Raw genomic sequence first — 21,254 nt, forward strand, 5'->3', positions numbered from 1 at the left:
AAGGAGCAAAGAGTGACAGGCCATCTCAGCCTCCCCATTTCCTCGCATGCTGTGGATACTCTTAAGTTTTTACACATGAAATACTATCCTGATACACAAAGTATCACCTCCAACAAATGCCCAAGCAGTTTATATTTAATACTATTAAACTGAAACACTCTGCCTACAAATATGCACATTTATTGCACTTTAATGCAGAGCAATAAATAACCCAATTTTAGAGAATCAACGAGGAAAGCTAAAAAAGGCATACCAGTCATTAATAAACTGCATATTTCCACTGATGTCTGAATAACGCATGTGGCACAGATTTGCTAGAAACAAGCTCCAAAGAGCAATACCTTTGAGTCCTTAAATGCTGCTTCTGGCTTCAGTAGGTACCATACTACTACAAAGCTACAGAAACTCCATGAAATTCCTATCCAACACATAGATAGTATTTCTACACACAGACAGTGTTTAATACCTACGTTATAATAATGTGGCATTGGTCAAATCAAATACACAGGCACTATAACCTAGAGAAGAAAGTGGAAAAATATGCAAGGGAAGACTCTTTCTCAGTGCATGTGAATAACAACCAGGGCTTCTCATTTTTGTCATATGTAAATGGCTGCAGTTCCAAATAAGTTTAAGAAAGCCACATAAAGTATGAAAGAACATAATGCTTAATGTAGGGGGTGGGGAGGAATTAGGGTGCAGAACACTGATCTTGCTAGAAAACGTTGCATTGCACTATTGTAACTAACGACACGGAGACCTTAGCTTGTAGCTGATGTAAGAATGTGTAAAACGTCCATTTACAAGTTTGGTGCCAAAGGCAGAGATAACTGCGTGCTGCAGGAGGCATGCTTTGCAGGGTGCTTTGTGATAATCTTGCTTGTCCTTCATTCCATATTGCCACATCTACCCCACTGCAGGAGTCAACAGGTTGACAAACTTGTCAGCGCAAACATGAACTCTGCTTCAAACTCCGTAAGGTATCTCGTGTCCCTCTTTACTATAGCAAATCAAACACTATACATGGGAATCAAATGTTTACCTTGCAGTAGGAGCAAAGGCATGACTTCTTTTAGAGAGCAAAGTGTTGCCTGGAATCCTGTAAAGCATATACCTCAACACTCGCATCTGTGTACTTCAGCTCATTCTGTGCCCAGCGTATGCCAAATACAGCATGCAGCTGTTTTCAAAACTAGCATAAAGTCACTTTTTACCCTATAAAAACTATTCTGCACAGCCTGCTTTCCACTGACCTGGCCATTTCAACGTTTATCAATATCATCACTGCAAGTTGTTTTTTCCATTCCCTTCCCTGCTATCCCAGATGCAGCCTATATAGTATATTGGCAGAACACGGACAAACGTGTTATTGCACAAGATAAGCCAAATTTCAGCATAGAAGGTGCTATCAAGGTAGGAATGAATGAGCCCAGAAATTCTGACTACCTTGGATCTGGTACAGTAAGAGCCACAATGTTCCCTCAGCCAGTTCTCATATGCACCCAGAAGCAGCAGGAGCTTCAGGCAGGAGCCTCCCCTCCCTTCTTGATCCCGGCCCACTTATTCTTCATACTTTCTCCTCCATGTCCCCCATATATCAAAAACTGTTGGGAGAGCTCTGGTGACCTGTAGCTACAAAGAAAATACTTCTTTACGCTGGAGAACGTAAGCATTCATTTTCATAAACACAGCAACTATTCTATCATTCGAACTGCTTAGGGTGTCCCCTGGCTCTGCTCAGATGCACTAAACAGAGCTCTGCTATGGCAATAAATATACGAGTACAGCACCCAGTCAACAGCATAAGCAACGAATGAATCCCTCCCAGAATGTGTCAGCTGCAGCCCTTGTACATTTGCACTGAGTCACTGGATAATATCAAAACGCACGAGCCAGACTCAGGGAAAGGCAGAACAGAACCCCCTGAAAAGAGCGTACGACCACCTTGTATAAAAGCAGTTACAGAAATCTATTTTGGGGTCAGGGTGATGAGGAAGGAAAAAGCCAATGAAGTAGCTAGAAGTCTAAGGAACATACAGCTTAAGAGAAAGGATGTTCACTAGATGGCAAAGTTGCCAGCTTAATGTGTCAGCAGCAGCATAAAGGACAGAGTAAATGGACTAAAAGTGCCACAGAAAGTTTCTGTAAAATATAAGCTCTGTCAGATTAGCAAAAAAATGCCCTGTTAGTAACCACTGCAAAGTGCTGTTCGAGTACAATGACAGGAACACTGAAAGCTCTGCAAAACTACACGACTTCTCCAGCCCACTTGTCAGCATCTCCGCACCATTCCCAGCGAGAAGCACCAGAGACAGCAGAAGCAAAGCAATGCTCTTCTACAGCCAGAAAGTTTTAACAGAAGTCACACATGCAGAGCAAATAAAGGGAGAAAGCAACCTATCAGCTCCTCCTCTGCTCTTTCTATGTCTCTAACCCAGGAAGTTGTAAAGATTTTTTGAATAAATCTTTGATAGTGCCATTTTCTGCTGAAGTCACAACCCTTATACCAAGCATCCAGATTTAAAGGTCTCTCTTCTGGAAAAAAGATGCATCTATTATGTGAAACAAGAGGAATTGCTGTAATATGGTTGGCAGATGGTGGTTAAAGCATCAGCCTAGAAACCGTAATTGATTCTGAGGCAACATAATTTTGACAGTGACAGTTTAGAAACCAGCCTCCTGGCTCAGAATGCCTACTCAGGTTTGTTATTGTTGCAATCAGTAATACTTAAACATGAATTACATTTAGTTATTTCTCTCAAGAGTGTATTTTTAAACTGACTTCGGTAGGTAAGTGAAAGTAATGAAGATAAGTGCTCCCAAGGATAGCATAAAATCATTCATTAGGGACATAAGGTCCATGTTAAAGCACTGCCATTAAATGCTTCTGTTCATATTAATAACATATTTTGTATTCGATTGGTATCCAGCAGACTGAAACATCCCCTAAATTGGCATGAAATACCAATGGAATATTGATATTGCCCAGCAGCTGTCTCATCTCACAGGGTAAGGATCAGAAATTCATCAAAATTATTGAAAAGCTGAATGTTTCTGTTAATGTAAAACAGAAATATTCTTTAGTAAGACACCCCCTCCACACACTCATGCTATTTCTACAGACTCGTTGATCTTCTACAGAATGGAAAAGAAAATGAAGACTCTTTCCAAAATATTCCTCACTATCTTGGTGAGGCAGAGACTATGTATTTTCTTTATACAGATTTGGGGGGCAGAAAGAAGTTCATCTAATAAGGCAACAGTACCTAAAGTTTATTTCTATTCAACAGCTATTTTTAACTGGTCAATATTTTAAGACAAATAAAATTACTATACTAATAAAATTAGTAAACCTATTTGGCTACTTAATACTACTTCCACCGCTAGATGGAGGTCATATTCTTTCACAGAGGCAAGAAAAAAATACAAAAAGAGTTAAAATGCTCAAGCCAGATACATTTTAATTTACGAGAAAGCAACTGAAATGCGTGACTAAAGATTTATTGTGTCTATTCAACAAAGAACGCTTGTTCCTAAACTTTGGCCACACACCTTCACAGACACATGGAACTCATTACATTTGTTGTCTTCGTTAAGTATATGAGCAGGTCTACAGGAAAGCTAAAAGCACTCGATGCCAAAGCGATCACATTATAGCACTATTTCATATTCTGGCTTCTTAGGGATAAAGTACGCTCTGCTGCTCTAGCCAGAATATTAGTAATTTGAAATCCTTCCACTTTCTACTTTACCATTTTTAATGTTTTGCTATATTTCCTCCAAAAAACCCCAAGTTCCTAAAGTAATAATACCATAGGATTGTCTTCATCATGTAGCACAACACCTCTTGGATAATGTTAATGCATCAGGATTTTTCACCTCAGCTCTAATGTTCCAGCAAATAACCACAGACCTCGGATGAAGCAGCTCTCCTCGCTTGCAGGTCTGCAGGGCTGGCATCAACCCCGTACGCAGAAAGGGAAGTTTGTGGTGCTGCCGTCACTCTGGTTACACTGACACCACCAATACTGTCCTGACATTGGTAATGCAGCTCAGTTCAAAGCAGCAGATGTTATTTATCAGGTAGCCCCCAAAAGGTCCTTTTACTTATTTTCATCAAGGCATCTTAATTCTCAGAATTTACTATTTTGAGCTGCAAATTCAATTGCATGTCTGAATCCAAAGGACAATTCCCTCCCAACCTGCACTCTACAAAGACACCCATAAAAGTTACGTTTTGTGGGTCATTCAGCAATTATTGAAAAATCTTTTACCGATATAATGCAAAATCCTCTTCTGTGAAGATGTCTTGAATTTTGTCCCCAAAGTACCTGAAAAATTAAACAACAGTCTAAAAGAGGAGCTGCTGAATCAGACTGCCATCTGTGCTTCACCCACAATCAATAAAGGAAAATACAATACAAAGAAATCCTACAAATGCTTTTGAGCATGGTGTTCCCAAAGCATTGCTCAAAGATTAAGTGTTAAAAGATTAAAGGATCAAGATACAGCAACTAATAATGGAATTCCCCACAGTACCCTCCCACATCATGAAATAAATGCACGGATTCAAGTCTTTAGGAGGTCACACTACTTGATTTCTTCCACTGCTGACAAACAATACTATAACTGTGGAAAAAAGTTATTTACTAGTGCAAGAACTCCTCTGAAAATAAAGGTAATGGTAGCTTTCAAAGAGCCCAGTTCAACAAAAGATCGGTTTTCATGCCACAAAAGCTTTTTAACTGGTCATAGGAGCTGTGGCGAATCTAACCAGCTTCAACAGTCTGTCATTACTAACTCCAGCCCACAGGGCTTGAAAACTTTGAAAAGGCAATGACCCTGGATAATGAGAGAGGCAGCAAGCCACAGTCCCATTTTACCTGTACAGATTAACAAAATGCTTCCCCAGCGAAAGAGCTCCAGAGTGCAAGTCCAAAATTGATGCCTGGGAAAAGAAACAAAAAAAAAGTAGGAAAAAGAGCATGAAAAGGTTTTATTGTTACTTAACTATGACCTTTAATAACTCTCCCAAGTTGGCTCTCACTTTCCACAGCCTCCCAAGTGAGAATATCAGTTTCTAGCATTTGGGTTCACAATACGAATGCTTACTTCACAGCTACAAACCCCCCTCAGTTTGCTGCATAGATGCACAAAAGATTAAGGTACTATGAACAAAGCACAGGACTGCTACTTCCGAGATTCAAATCTGACATACAGAATTGTCAGAGTCCTCCTCCATGGGCTAGGGGTAAGACACTGTGTTCCTGGATCCCTTCTTGAAGGCATTTCCCTTCCACACAAAGATGACTCATTTTCCAATATTTGTGGAGTGCTCAAATAGCAGTGCTAATATTTATTTTGCCCAACATTTGTTATTAAAACTTCTCCTTCACCATGAGTTCCTGTATACTTCTCATATTTAACATGGACATAAAAGTCTGTGTAAAAGAGCAATTATAATTCTAATGCTTACTAGAGCCAAACTTTCTTTTCCCCAATTTCTAAACCACTGTAAAAGAAAACCAAAGAGCAAAAAGTTTTTACATATGAAAATTCAATCCATTTCTTCATCTGATTCAAGCCAAACACTTCTGCTGAGCTCCAGACCAAGCTAAAAAGATTAGTATTCAGATTTGCCAGGACAGAGAGCTACCCCTCGGGACTCTAAATTATTTCTCTAAGTTGAATAAAGTATACTTTTGTACGTCCCTTGCTGTCCACAAAATACATGTTTGTTTTGCATCAGTTAAACAGTATTTAGAAATATGACTTTTTAATAGTAGTCTTCTTTTTTCATATATACTGGAAATACCAAGTAGCAACAGTTAATTAACCTGACCGGCACCAGTGTAATGACATCTCTGATATATAATACCCGGGCAAAAGCACTCATCTTGGAAGTTGGCATTCCTTGATGCATCACATACCATTCACATTATTCTAACAAAATCCAAACAATAATACCACCACTAGGTGAACTGCCTGGAAAGAATGTTAAGTTCCATCTTACCAGCAACAAGAATTTCTGGGCATGGCTGGAACAGTACCGTTCAAAGCCACTTTGTATTTCTACCCAATCGCAGACAGGCCGGTGAATGAGCAGCAGCAAATCACCAGCACGCGGACGTGTCAGAGCTGCAGTGCCGGGCGAGCAATACAGCTTCACGTTCACTCCTACTCTCAGAGCACTCTTCTCCCTCCTCCTCTGGATCGTGTTGGAGGAAGATACCCACGACAACATCTGAGCGAAAGAAAATTGCTGCAGACTCAATTGCACTGAGCTTCAGAGCTGAATCAGGGGAACTCTAAAGTCTACTTTTAAAAGGGATAGTAACAACCTTCTTTTAACAAGCTACGGAAATAATTTTATTTACCCCTGAACAAAGCTTTAAAACAATATATAAAGTAACAAGCTATTCAAGCAGACGTAGCATAAGCTTTTCAGACCTCCCCTTCACACAGAAGTTCTCCAAAAACTTCAGAGCACTGTTAAGGAAACAAGTAGACTCACGCTCATGCAAGAGCAGCTCTCGTAATAAGCTTTACTCAAGCTTCAGAAGCAAAATATTTTCATGTATTGGTTTCTGGTTCTGTACAATAATCTAAGCTACAGCTAGAAGTAGTAAAACTGTTCCTGTGTAGCTTCAAAAACATGCTTGTGATCATGCTGAAGTAGATTACAAGGAGAAGTAGGATACATCTGAAAAGATTAAATTTAATTTTAAAACAAATCGGTTTTCAAATACTTTCAACATGCTTTCCCAACATACACATTTCTTCTCACTCTTCGAGCACCAGATGATTATGGTTGGGAAGATCCAAAATGACCAAACAAATCAATAAAAGACACCCCCAAGAACTGTAGGTATTCACAGATGAAAAGATAATAGCTATGATATAAAGCCTCGAAAAGCCAGATGAAGACAACTGAAAAGAGAATCTGAAAAAGAAAGAATATTCTTCAGGGTTTTTTCAGACAGAGAAGTACAACTGAATGCCAAACAGAGATAAGGACTTGATCACACAAGAGCACAGAGCTATTTTTTTAACTGCTACCTTGGAGAGGAGCTTAAACATTTATTTTGGCCTCTGCCATTTCAGAACATTAAATATTTTCAGCATCATTTCCTACACTGAGGAGAATACCTTGGCGGAAGCCTGTGTCAATGCTGTTACTTCAAGTTCAGTATCTGCTCAAGGGTCAGCCTGCAATTCAGGTCAGTGCTCCCACGCTGAAAGCTCTACAAAGTTTATCTAAAGATGGGAGGAAAGCTGCAAACTCACCTACCCACACACCTATTTCCTAGAGATTGTTTACAGAACTACACCAATATCCTGGTTTACAGAACTTCTATGGAAAGGAAACTGAACTTCCTTTAAAAAAGAAAAACCACAAATATATATTCTTTTCTACCTTCACTGTTGTTAGTCCCTCATTCTCCACCCTCTCGCTGCTAAAAGGATTCTAAAAGAACATGCAAGTAACCACCATTTCTCAGCATATGGCAAAAAGGATCCATTTCCCCATCTCGCAAAGCAAAGGCCCTGCCTTTGATCGTCACTAAAAGGGACTGCCAACCATTAAACATACATTCACTTCTCCAGCGATTCCACCTTCTTCCTCCGCTCCTTAAAGTTTTAAGTGAGGTATTTAAAGAAAACAGCAGGCATACTGCCCAAGAGAGAAAAATACTAAACTTATTTCTACTTATCTACAGAGAAGCTGGCAGAGCTCAAAAACCCTCCACCACTCCTCTGTGGGAACACTCACACACTCCAGCTGAGAAGAGGGAAGAGCAATGGAGGTTCTGCGTGGCCACCAGTTCCTGGGCAGCACCAAACTGGCTGTCACTGCAGGCAGTCTTAGACAGACTCCCAAAACACTACCACCTTTAAATACCCTTCCTTGCTTGGATCTTGAGAGTAGTGGGGCCAGGGTTACGTTCTTAAGGTAATGCTTCTTAAAAGTTACACTGATTAATTATGGAACACAAGTGTAACCAATGTAATTCATACATCACTCAGCTGGAGTCACAGGTTATTACTGCAGAAATTAAATGCAATATATCACTATGATGTCCAGTACAAGTTTTCACTAGATATAGACACAGCAGTTCCTCTTCACCTTTCTCAAGTTAATCTCACCAACACACAGCTGTAAGTAAAGACACACTGCTAAGTATGGCTTTCATTCCTCACAAGTATTTCTTAAGTGCTATCAGGAGACTAATTATGAAAGAAGAAAACTATGCAGCCTGTAGTAGAGGTGGGAGATAGGACTAGTATTATGCAGAGGCTTTATCTTCTCCCTGGAAAAGGCAGATCTTGCAGCATTTTGAGAACTTCAGAACTTGGTTGGGAGGGCTGCAAGCAGCGTAAGGAGGGACATGGGCTGCAGAACCACTGCTCTATGCGTGGGTTGGTGGGCCCACATCAGAAACCCTCGTTTGGCATCACAGATACACAGGTTACTTACTTCTCCCAGTGATTAATAAAATCAATTTTCCCCTGCAAACGGGAGGTCTAGGTGGTTACTCCTGCCAGTTTTGCTGCAACACAGGAAACAGACTGCAGCTGACTGGCTGCACCAAGGGATTTCTTTTCTGGGGCTTCTGAATAAATGCCAATAGGTCTGATAGTAAATGAGTTGTTTCATTTACACTAGAGAGACACATTATGACGGCAGCACCTACAAAGACGTGAATGAATGAGTCATGACTAAAGTGGTAACGCGAGCAGGGGTAGCGAAGAAAACATTAAGTAGGTAGGAAAGGGAAACGTCATTATCTTTATAAAGAAGAAAAAACCTAAGCTGAGGCAAACATCAAAAGAACTAATTCACATTCTGTGAATACAGAACAGAATATACAACTATTTTAGAGATGTACAAGGGGAAGCAGCATACTGGTGGAGAAGGTGCTCCTGTTTGAATTCTGTCGAAAGTCAGACTACAAGATTACAACAGCCTCTTCTAGCTTCACTCAGTGTGTGTAAATAAATCTAGGAAAAATTAAAAAGGAAGATAAGAAAGAAAACTCAGCATGACAACTGGGGCACGACTCCTGGGAGATTTCAGTAATTCAGATGCTTGCCAGGACTTTCTCAACACAAAAGAATGGAAGGGGAAGAAGTTTTTATGCTATACTTCAGTCCTCCAAGGAAGCAGAAAGGGCAGCAAACAAAGGAAGGAGAGAATTGACAGTCACGGACTGAAGTTTAGGTCTTTAGATTATTAAGTTGTATCCAGACACACAGACACAAATCCACTTTTATGAATTCAAAATATAATAACTATGACAGACAAAAAAATAAAGAAGTCAGACATGTTGCTTAAAAATGGGTTAAGAAGAAATCAGAGAGAATGAAAATGCGGTCTGCATCCCAGTAGAAATCTGAATTAGTTTTATTTGGAATAGTAGAGAGATCAAAGGGGCTAAAGAAAGGATTAAAAAGAATTAAACAGAAACAAGGAGTTATTTAAGGATTTTTTTAAAGGAAAAAATTAGTCTGAGAACAACAGACAAAATTGGACAGAACTGCCCAAACACTCTAAAGCCTAAGAGATTTAAAATAAGCCAGACCTAATCCAACAGGCTTAAAGCTTGAGAGGCATACAGGAGAAGCAGCTAGATGAAGTAAGACTTGAAACATTTTGTATGCTATGTAGATAAGAGATTTGAAAAGAGGATAAAAGGCTCAGATGGAGAAAGACTGTTTCATCTATACATCACCACCACACATCCCATCAATGTGTCATGATATCCAGGAGCCAAGATAGCACTACTGGGAACAGATTCACTCCATGCCACAAGGTATTCCGTGTGCACACACATTGAGAAAGAGGAACGCAGCAGAACGGGGGAGAGACAAGAATTGCATTAGACTATTTGCACAAGAAACAAGGTAAAGAGTCTATATTTAAAGGCTTCTGCTAAACATGATCTCCCAGAAACACTGGTCAGCTCTCATTTTTAGCATCTTTCAGTGTTTACACACTATTTTGGATAAGGCCTCAATGCAATACTACACAACTTACTTCTTGCACCTTTCCCCAAGGAGTATGCATGCAATAACTTTCTCACATTTACAGATTATGAGAAATGTGAGAAGGCTTGGATGAGAGCCCAGAATTCTCAATGGACATCACATTTCTTAACAGACTTATTACAGCAATAGAACCTTCTTTTTCCCCCCTCATTTCCTTCCCGTAAAAAAACACACACACAAACAAAACACCACGGTGATGCTTCCAAAATTACGTAGATGATGGATTTATAGTTGTCTGGTATTCTGGCTTGTCCAAGTAAGCCAGCTCAGGACCCCTGCCCAGCTCTGTGTGTTGGGCAGCAAGTTCACCTCCCCTCATGTCTCTTCCAAGGTTCCTCTGCCTGAGGTTCCCCAGTTCCCTGCGCCCCAGCTGGACATTAGCTTTCTGTGGTCCAAATCCATGAAGCTGTCTGTGTTATACACTGCCCTGCTAATCCCTCTTTGTGGAAGTCTACTGAAAAATCACATGTAGGTGCCAAAAGAACAGGATAGGGAAACCCACTTGATGGCACTAATGACAGGAGTTAAGCCGTAGGTCCCCGCAGGCAGAGTAATCTAGGCAAAGTGGTAAATTGTGCAATCACAGAACTGAAAAAATCGAAGGGATCCTGACAGAACCGAGCAGAGAATGTTAAATCTTTTAAATATATTGTTTCAGATGGGCAGCACTGCTTAAGTTTCTCAGGTTATATTTTTTGCAGGTCTTTCTCAGGAGCCACAAGGACAAGTCTTATTTTTTCATTGAAACCTTTCTCCTTTTCTGCTAACATACGCTCTAATTCAGCAGAAGAAGTGGTTGTGTGTACAAACAGTCAAGGAACAGTTTCTGTTCATACACAAAAACATCCTGAGAACAAAGACGGGAAAGAAATTAAAATAACCGTGCTTGTTAGGGAGAAGTGGTTTTGTTTTCATTATTAAAGGATGTCATTCAAAGGTCTACCTAGGACATTAGATGGTACTTTTTGTCACTATACAAAGCCAATCTTTACACGACACTGTGAACCACTGTAATTTAGTTTCAGAAGTCAGACTTGTGCAGTTCTGCTATAGTAACTCTTTCCAGATGGAAAAGACAAAATCAGTTCAAGAGAGGCATGAGAAATAACTGAACAATAGGAAATAGGTCAACTGTATTGCAGAAGTCGAATTATACTGCTAGCTGGAGCATTAATGGGAGATAAAATACTTTCCAAACCAATTTTTCCAAGTCTGAATGCAAGGACAAATTCTCCACCTTCTCTCGCCACAAAAATGCATTTATAATCTTGCCTTGGCAGTAAAAGAATGTAAGAAGTAACAGGACACTGCTCACCCCTCCATCAGATCCTCCCAAGGACAGTCCCCTCTCTGCTATTCTGCAGGCAAAACAATAACCTCAGGTGAGAACTGAAGTCTGATTTCTTTGTCCTTTAATGTCATTATTTACAACATGTAACTTTTCAGTAGCGTTATTTGATGCATCAGACATAACCTGACTGAGTTAAGAAGCTGCCATTTAGTTGAAACAATCTTGCAGCCTGTCATGAAAATAAGTCTATGGTGCAGAACACTTCTGAGCTTGTAGCCCCCTTCCAAAAATCCCAACCCCCTACCCAAAAAAACCCAAAATTATCTTTCAAACACATTCTGGCCAAGTAAGATTCAACATAAGAGCCCCCAGATCTTGATTCTTAGGGGCAGCACAAGTAAACCCATACAATGCAGAAACACTGCATTAAAATCAGGAGCCCAACTGAATTTGAAATCACAGAGTGGTCGCCCCACTAGTGAACAAAGCACTTACACAAACTGCACATCACTGTAATGCTTGAAGCATATGCCTCACATGATTATCAAGTGTAAATTACGCTTAAAGAGGCTGATAACTCCTCTAACTGCGTAATTTGACAGCATCCAATACTATTTGATTAAAACTCACCACTTAGCGGACAACAGGGTCAGCACTAGCTCATGATTACCCAGAAAGAGACTCAGCTGAAAGGAGGCTTATGTTATTTTATTGTGCTTTTAAAGGCCAAATGGAACAGAAGGCCAAGTAAAAATCCTTTAAAACTTATAATTCATGTTCCTTTTTTCTCTACCACGCTCACGCCCCACAGAGCTAGGCAGACTCTGTATGTTTGAAAGAGAACTGCCTCCACTACAGCAAAAATGTAAAATGGCTTTTAAAAAAAGAGTTTAATATTTTAACCAGTTTTACCCATTCTCCTTCAGCTAATGAGCTTTCTGCTACACCTTAAACATTGGCACACTGTCATTAAAGTAAGTGCTCATGAAAGCTAAGAGCTAAAAGAAAAGTTACCTACGGATTCTTTCAGCTTCTTCCCTTGTGATTACTGCATCGGTCACACCCCTTCCGCACTTTCTAGGAGTGCACCCTGGAACACAAAGAGAAAGAAAAAAAGAAAAGATCATATTTCAAAAAAGTTCAAATCTCTGTTAACATCCTCCCACTCCCCTTCCACATTCATAGCATTCAGAAGGGATATTGGCAATCTCAGAATATTTTACATTGCTTAAACTACAAGAAAGTTACTCCTCCTTTTTGATGTGTTTTGCATCACAATCAGACACCAGCCAATGTCACTGTTGCCTCTGCACAGATTCAAGTCCCCAGAAAAGCTACATCACTTTCCCCCCCATGACTGGCTGGTGGAATTCAGGGGAATTACAAGCTGACAGGTTATTTCCTGCTATATCCATAATGCAATTCAACAGAATGGAGATGATGTAAAAGGAATGAATATCAATACCCAAAGTAGCCCAGCCACCGGAGACGAGGCTGTCATACACGACCCAGAGCCTCCAGTGCTTAGATTAAGCAAAATGCACGGCAATACTGTGCATTTAAAACCTTTAAATGCCTTCAAAAAAACCTACTTTTCCTGTTCATCTGAAAATAATGCCTAGAAACCTTAAGTTTGTTACAAGTCTTTACAATTTGTTACAAACTTGACTTACTTACGCTCCTTTGCACATCTACCACTTTGAGCTACAGATGATGGCCTTTGTTTAGTAAGGCGATATCAGACATATCTGTATCTCAGTGTACACGCAGCAAGACAGAGAGATCCAGTGATTTTCTCCCCTTCTTCCCAAGTGCAGCAGTGAAAACAAAAGTTCCTGTTTATATAACTGGTCTCTGAAAGGAAGATTATGTTAGATGATTTCATCTTGCACACTCTATTCTAGCCTTCAGACAGGCAGAACAAGAACTGGAAAGCTCAGCAGTGCCACATGGCTCCTTCCATCTCAGGCTGACAGCTCCAAAAAACAGCCAAGATCTCCATCAGCTAAACCCCCTTAATATGCGTCCCTATACAAAATGTTTTCTATTACAGTCCAAGTAAGTCTTCACCTTGGACAAAGGTCCAGTACACACCACTCCTAGGTACAATACACAACACGGAAAGAGTTCTGTCCCAAATCCCAACAGTCTCAGCAGGATAAAGAAAACTCCATTGTCCTGGAGAAAAATGAGATGCAGAAGACATGACACTCTTGGATTCAGACTGCAGTCGACATAACACAAGAGCACCACCATGCTAATAACAGAAAAGAGAGAGTGCCACTCAGGCGGGAGTGAAATCACTACTTGACGAAAGAAAAACTGAAAAATCTGGTTAGAACACAAACAGTTCAACCCATGAAGAAGTTACTACTACTAACAAGGGTTCCTGAACAGGTGTAGGATCTTTAGGTAGAATCAATAACATGCTATTTCATGTATTAACACAAAGAACTGAATTTAACTTATGTTCCAGTATTCAACCCTAAATCATGCCGTTCATTAACAGATTCCTGTAGTCAAGCACTAAGAACCATTGTATTTGTCCACTGAAAGCCACTGGAAAAGCAATGGTAACAAGAAGGCAGTGAATCTGAATGTTCCAACTGTACTGCCAGGAGAATAAGAGAAGCATATTTCAGATTTGCTCAACAACCCCCAACCACAAATCAAAAGGAAGCAAATAACAATCTGTATGGGGTATCTGTACAAATATACCTGGAAGGGCAGCTTTTTATAGGAGACTTTGCACAAAAGTGTCTTGAAGCACACATCTTGGACATATATGATAAAAAAGTATCTTAAAAATCATTGCTAAGAAATCTAACATGTAATTTTAAAAGCGGGGGGGGGGGGGGTGGGGGGGGGGGTGGGGGGGGGGTGGAAGAGCCAGCCGTAGGAGTTCCAGGTAAAGAATATATGAAAGTTTTATGAAATTAGAGCTGTGGCCCACAGCCACCTTCAGGCAAGCAGAAATAGGGACAATTCTGAGCCACCAAAGACCTTGGGATGTCACACTTGGCACTTTTCTGGGCAAGATCCATATATAGATGTAAAGCCACAGAAAAGTTGGGACAAGTGCATTTTCTGACATCTGCCAATACACTTGCTGTTGCTGAACTGAGCTCCTCTTCAAGAATTATTTGCACATCAGAATACAAGGAGGGGGGAATCCTGGAAATAAATCAATCAATTCACCCATGCAAGTCAAAAGCGTCCGTCTGTTCTGATCAAAAGCAACTAATGATAACAATAGCCACAGACTGACAGAATGAGAAATTCTGCCACAGCACCAAGTGCTTTGTAGGAATTTCTACTTCATCATTCTGGGTATACCCTGATATAGCCCTCTAATTACACCAGTGTTTCAAGAAGAGAGAAGCAATGAGAAAGAGATGTCTGGGTGAACAGGCTGAGTTCTGACAACCACATACCCCATTATACACTCTGCTTCCTTGCTTAGGAAAAGAAGAGTCCCTTGTTTGATGTATGTTTAAACTGAAGTCAAAGGCACCCACACCAAGCAGACTTTAAACACAGATCAAGGTCAAGAAACCAACTGGATTACAACCCTGATAATTCACTGCATTTTCTGACTACCCAGCAACAATTCACTGAAGTCAGCTCAAGATTCAGATTCCAGGAGGCACACACTAACTTATTTGAAGGTTAGACCTAGGAAAGTAGCAGTCTAAAATAATGCTAGAGATTACATTCTTAAGCATCCATTTATCAATGTCAGCACAGAACCCAGCAGCGTGACAAGAATGAACCAGAACCACTGCTCCCCCAGCTCACTTTTCTCCTCTTGCGCCTGTGAGCCAAAGGGAGCAGAATCAAAACATATCATTCATGAGAAACTGTGGTGCCTTGATATAAAAAAAAAAAGCACCATAAAAATTAAAAATTCTGGCAGCAACGTGCAGGTGCTTTACATATTACAGAACAACATTTTGCAATACAGTGCCAGCCCCAAAGGTACAGAATTCAAACCAACAAAAACCCACAAGAGCTCTCTCTATAGGCGGAAAGTTGTTCTAAGTTACAAATTTGGGAGGGGAGGGATGCTTCTGTGCCACGTTTCAGGCACACTGTAAATATCCCCTCTGCAACCAGAAAGGCCAGGCCCAGATTTTGTGGAAATTCTTGCATTTTTCAATCTCAATTCCAAGAACCACCAATTTGCAAGCTGAACACCGCAGGTCTTGGAAAAAAAAAATGCAAGCTTTGGAAATGCTATATTCCTTTGGAGTATTTGACCTAGCAGCTCTGAAAAGCAACAAGTAGTAGCCAGCAAACGCTGCAAACTATTTGTTGTCTGCCCTAACAAAAATGTACACATTTTATGTTGCTGTGCCTTAAAGGCTCCATCATACTTCCAGCAGTGGCAGATTAAAATCAGTTATTCACCTTTCAATGCCAGGCTGAAGAGCATCTCAGAAGCCAATTAACAGGGATAAGACATCTCTGCCTCCAGGCTAGCAAATACTCACCCAAAGAGTGAGACAGATGGCTGAGGCAGTAACAGCTTCCAGCACCCAATTTTAAACTCAGATGCATGTAGAAAAGAGCCAAAGAGGAACCAATCTGGGTTCCCAGAACTGAAAAAACCTTACCAAACATTTTGTTAGTAACCATAAGAATCACTCAGAGATTTGCAGAACAATATTAATCAATCACAAATCACATAACATATACCCCGACACTGTACCCAACGTTCTGTTGGGTATAAAGATGTCAACAATGTCATGAAGCACAAGTTTGGATATTGGCAGTACGCTTTTTTGTAGTCCTCTTAAAAAACAAGATTTAAAAAGGCTGAGGTTAATAGGCTGATAGAAAAGTGAGATTTTAAGGAGTTCAGAGAAAGCTGAACACAGTAAAACAAGGAAGCCCTCTTGGTTAATAGAGGCAAGAAAAGGGGAATTGCTATCCTTCTGCAATTGAAAAGGTCTCTTTAATGCTTGAAAGGCAAAGAAAGTTGTCTTAGAGACAAGGGAAAGCTGATGTTAAAGGAGAGAAGAAGCGGGAAAGAGTAAATTCAAAGGAGAATGTCAATACTCCAGGACAAACCTGTTTAAACAGATATTCCTTTGTAAGACATTCCGCAAAAAGGACATCAGCAAACACTTCTGATTTCGGAAGAGATTTGTGCCCTCTATTTCCAGCTGCAAACAACAGCACAGACCTTAACCTTTTGGAAAGGTGGGTACTGGAGAGTCCAGATTTGGCAGACCTACAGCGTTACCTGGGACAATTGTTACGTGTCTAGGGTCTCTGCCAAAGAACTGGCACAGACAGTACTGGAAGCAGCAGGTGTTCTGAAGGTGACAGCAGCAGCTTTTCCAGCTGAGAAGAAAAACGTAGTCCAGCGTGAAGTCACTCAGGTACCAACAGTAAGTCATAAACATGACTTACTTAGGATGACGCTAAGGAAAAAAATCAGAACAGTCTGTTTGTTTGAAAACAATTTTAGCATTAAGAAATTAGTCATCTTTGTTTGTACATCTTTGTACGTGGGAGCACTGAAGTGTTAAAAGCATACTTGGATAATCTCCACTCAAGAGAAATTCAGTTTAGTATTACAAAGTACCCAGTAGCTTCCACAAATTTATGCCTAGTAGACATGGAATCATCCACTTATATAATATGGCACTCTGCTTTGGATCCAAGAGATTTTTCAATCAAGGTAAAGGAGGAGCATACCAAATCATGCAAAACCACACGTACCCACTATGGTCCCTGTTCCTATTCAATGCACAGAAAACAGAATGCTCAAGCACCTAAACTGCAGCTTTGCCTTCTACTTAAATTGGTACTTGCCCAAGCACCATAGGCTGCTGACACCAAGACGATTCATATGAGGAAAAAAGCTCCATCATGATGCCCCCTTAATACAATCTTAAAACAGAACAAGAGGAGACAAAGCTTTATTGGATGCCATCTCCATAACCACACCAGCAGTCTAGGTGCTAGACCTTTTCCTCCACTGCTCACAGGCTTCTCTGCTTTCCACATCCACTGATCAAGTCTCTTAAAAAGCATCTTAAAGCTGTCTCCTGGGCAGCGACTACTGATGCTTTGTACACTGACACAATATGTCAGCACGCATAAGAGACTACGTAAGAGTTTCATCAGACATGCTAGTAGCCACAGGAGTTTTAAGGAGTTAACTGTGTCTCAAGACAGCAGAAATAGCCAAGGTTTGGCCACAGGGTTCAGAACGCAGATGAGACTGTGCTCACAGAACACCCTATCTTCTGCAAATATAATAAGTTAAGTGCTTGGCCTCTGAAAAGTAACGCATTATTGCTGTATGAAGCAGGTTTACTGGCAGGCAGCACTATGAAAATAAAACCACTTCTCTGTGACACCAACTACCATCTCATCTGAAGCAAACTGGAAGCTCAGTTGCACTAGTTCAGTCTGAAGCAGGGACAGGTGCATAAATAAAAGTTCATCTTAGCTGTGGAAACTTTACAGCTCAGCATCAAACACCAAGTGATGATAGGAATGTGCCTCCTTCTGACACAGAGCCAGCAGCTGTGGATGTCAAGCCAGAGTAAAGACAGAGAATTAAAAGCTACTGAGTGATAGAAAGCTACTTCCAACAAAGTGACTAAAGTTCCGGAGTGAATCCAGTTTGGCAGAGAACCATAATCCACATTTACTGCCTCACTAAGCTATCAGTAACACAGGGAGCAAGGGGCCAGCTTTGACGGGACAGCAAAGCTCAATGGCTCACCACCACCCTCTCGTGGGCACCGAGCAGGAGACAAGAGCTAAAAAACGAGAGCAAAGTGCCATTTTCACAGCACGACTTCAGTTAACCACTTAACAACACAGATGTTCACACATTTCTGATACCACTGATCTCTTTCTGAAAGCATAGTACAGGGGAACAGATGTAAAATCATCTGCTAAAAACCAAAATCAATCACATAAGTTAAGCAGCAGCATCCAGCAAACATCTAATTAGAAAGGAGGAATAGAAACTCCCACAAGATGACTCCCCTTTCTTCTTCCTGGACTGATGCTAGCCCTGTCAGTCATTCTCATACAAAGCCAAGAGAGGTCATGCTTTGCCCTGCAGTTAGTGTTTGCCAAGCTTGCTCCCCAAGAATAGAGAAGACATCTGTTCCTCTTCCTGGGCAGAGACATCCTTGAAGTTCTCGCCTTCCTTATGATGGAAGGAATAACCAATGGGCTTGCCAAGACCACAAGTCCACAGCTCAGAAAATTCCTCTTGCAAACCAGGGAAGGGAAAAATAAGGTTTTGTTGGGTTTGGAGGTTTCTTTCGATAAGCAAAAACCCTAGTAGCAGACGCAGAGTTTTAGCCTTAGTTCAGTCATAACTACCAAATCTGTGGCAACGCTGGCTGCAGTTGTCTCTGGCCTTGGTGCTATGCAAATAAAGCCAGAAGCAGTTTCTCCTTGTAGTAATTACAAAAAAGTTAGAACATATGTTTTCATGTGCTCAGTCAAAAAATCCCTCTCCTGAGGAAGTTCTCTTCCTGGTAGCTCGCCAGCAGCAGTTTTGCTGGCCTCAATAACATATGGGAAGAATCCTTCAAAACCTTATCAAATGAGATGCTACAACAGCAGCACTGAGGAAGAACCAACTACAGACTACACAAACTTATGTTTTATGTTACAAGCCTTTCAACCAACAGCACCAGCCACCTGAAGAAGGCTGGGGAAATTACCTCCACAGCTTTGGGACACCACATCCAGGCTTTCTACCAGAATTAGCACCGGAAGTTAGAGATCATAGGAAGTCAGAATCATAGAACAGCTCAAGTTGGAAGGGGCCTCAAAAGATCACCTGGTCCAGCCTTTTTATAGGAAAAGGAGCCTAGATGAGATTATCTAACACCCTGTCCAATCGCATCTTGAAAACCTCCAGTCACAGGGGCTCTGCATTCCCGGGGAGGTTGCTCCAGTGATTTACTGTTCTCTCTAAAAAACGTATTTCTTATATAACGATGAAAACTCACCCAGCGCACCTCATACCCCTAGCCCCATCTTCTCCATGTGGCTCCTTGTGAAGGGAGAGCCTCCATCCTCTTTGTAGCTGCCCTTTAATACTGGAACACTGTGATGTGGTTCCCCCGAGCTTTCTCTTCTGCAGGGAAAAAATCCAGCTCCTTCAGACCTTCCTCACAGGGCAGGTTCTCCAGCCCTTTGATCATCTTTGTTCTTCCTCAGCTCCAAGCAGCTTCTTCCAGCCTCCACACTGCCTCCAGCTTTGTGCGAGCAAGTGTTTTATCTGGTTTGTTATGTGGCTGACAAGTTAGCTAAAAGCTAACTCAGAAATTTTAATTTTTTTTATACAATAGCTTATCAGTCAACACACAGCTAGACTTACAGGTAGGCTGACAAAATGCAAGAGCAGCGCTGCTCTCTGGCAGCAGTACCAGTTCAAAACATTCATCAACATACACTTTGCAAATCTGAAAAAGAACATCAGCATAGCTTATCCATGCAAGCTGCAATTTTCTCACCACTCTTCAGCAGAGAAGATTAAAATCTTCCATTTCTCTAAAAGGTCAACATCAACACCCTAAAGAAATAAGTGCCAGGGGAGACAAACACCAATTTGACAGAAAACAGGCTCACCTGAAAGAAAAAGACAGAGGAGAAATGCTTTGCAGGCAGCATCAAAAGCTGCCCGCACACACATCTCAGCACAGGTGTATCAGAAGCTGCCGTTTATGCCATTACCACATGCTAACGGCACAATGTCCTAAATCAATTCCACTCCACACCCTGTATGGTATTTACCAGTAACAAACTCACCACAGGAATCAGAGCATGAAAAGACACTAGAAGCAGATTTAGCAAAAGGTTTATTTCACACAGCCTGGGCAAAGCAGTTTCAGAAGAGAATTATGTAGGAAGGACAGAAAAACCTCTCAGATACAACAACTGGGCCGGCCCAAGAGGCACAAACATGTGGGGATTTAAACAATACACACAGTGACCAGGTGGTTGCTAGAAACGCAAGAGTTTTGCAGCGCATGTTTATTTTAACAGACTTAGGACGGCAGTCAGCCTGTTATGGTCCTCTGAAGGCTGCCGCACCCCGCTTCAGAGAACCCTACGCAAATACCTTCGAATCTTTTGTGGCTGTCGTAGTCCTCAGAGCAGGGGATCTCAACGAACCTGTCGCGCAGGCTCTCTCGGCGGTGGGCCAGCACCTCCGTGACCCCGTCCTCGGCGCTCAGGCAGCTCCAGCTCAGGAGGCCCCCGACGGCAGCCGAGGAGAGGAGGAGCGCGGCCTTCAGCCACCTCCACGGCGACTCTTGCTGGCCTCTGCTCTTCCTGGCGCTGAGGAGGGAGCACAGCGACAGCCCCACGTAAGCGACGGACAGGCTCCCGGCCGGGGAGGACCGTTCCCGGCCGTGCCCCGGGGAGCCCCCGCTCAAGGGCCGGCACGGCGCCCCTCCTTTCGAGGACACGCGGACGTATTTATAAACACGCGAAAATTTTATCCCTCGTCCGCGCCCGGAGGCCGAAGGCCGCCTTCCCACAGGCGCTCCAGCATGAGCCGGCGGCGCTCCCCTCAGCCGCCGGGCCTGGGCGCCGCCACCCGCGAAGGACAGCGGCCGGCGGGGGCTGCCGGCCCCGCGCGCCCGGCCCCGGCCCCGGCCCCGGCCCCCACAGGTACCTGCCGTGGCGGCGGCGGCCCCCGCGGTCGGGCCCAGCCGCCGTCCCGCCGCTCTCGGGGCCCCGCGGCGCCGCCCGCCGCTGCGGAGCCATCGCGCCCGCCGGAACGGAGCGATGCGCTCGGCCCGCTGCGCCCGCCTGCCAGGGAAAAGCAATCGGCCGCCGAGCAGAAACGCTTCAGGCAAACAGGCGCAATCCATTCCGGGGCGGAGGGGCCTCACCGGAGGCGCGGAGCCGCCAGAGC

General features: G+C 42.3%; 1 protein-coding gene across 2 annotated transcripts in view; it reads right to left on the reverse strand.

Annotated features, from left to right (window-relative positions):
* The window catches only part of OGFOD3 (2-oxoglutarate and iron dependent oxygenase domain containing 3), a 46,929-nt gene extending 25,696 nt beyond the window's left edge, over nt 1-21,233 (reverse strand). Inside the window, exons 1-6 of one of the 2 annotated variants that reach the window (XM_064467014.1) lie at nt 21,012-21,171; nt 20,454-20,671; nt 12,356-12,431; nt 11,366-11,408; nt 4,884-4,948; nt 4,275-4,331 (exon numbers count right to left, since the gene is read on the reverse strand). In XM_064467014.1, coding sequence (XP_064323084.1) covers nt 4,275-4,331; nt 4,884-4,948; nt 11,366-11,408; nt 12,356-12,431; nt 20,454-20,671; nt 21,012-21,103 — 551 coding nt within the window. In that variant the 5' untranslated portion in view covers nt 21,104-21,171. Of the gene's footprint in view, nt 1-4,274; nt 4,332-4,883; nt 4,949-11,365; nt 11,409-12,355; nt 12,432-20,453; nt 20,672-21,011 lie in introns of both variants that reach the window. The other variant, XM_064467016.1, reaches the window with a different exon arrangement.
* Between the last annotated feature and the right edge of the window lie 21 nt (nt 21,234-21,254).

The sequence above is a fragment of the Phalacrocorax carbo genome, chromosome 16 (genome assembly GCF_963921805.1).
Source record: "Phalacrocorax carbo chromosome 16, bPhaCar2.1, whole genome shotgun sequence".
Taxonomy (NCBI): Eukaryota; Metazoa; Chordata; class Aves; order Suliformes; family Phalacrocoracidae; genus Phalacrocorax; species Phalacrocorax carbo.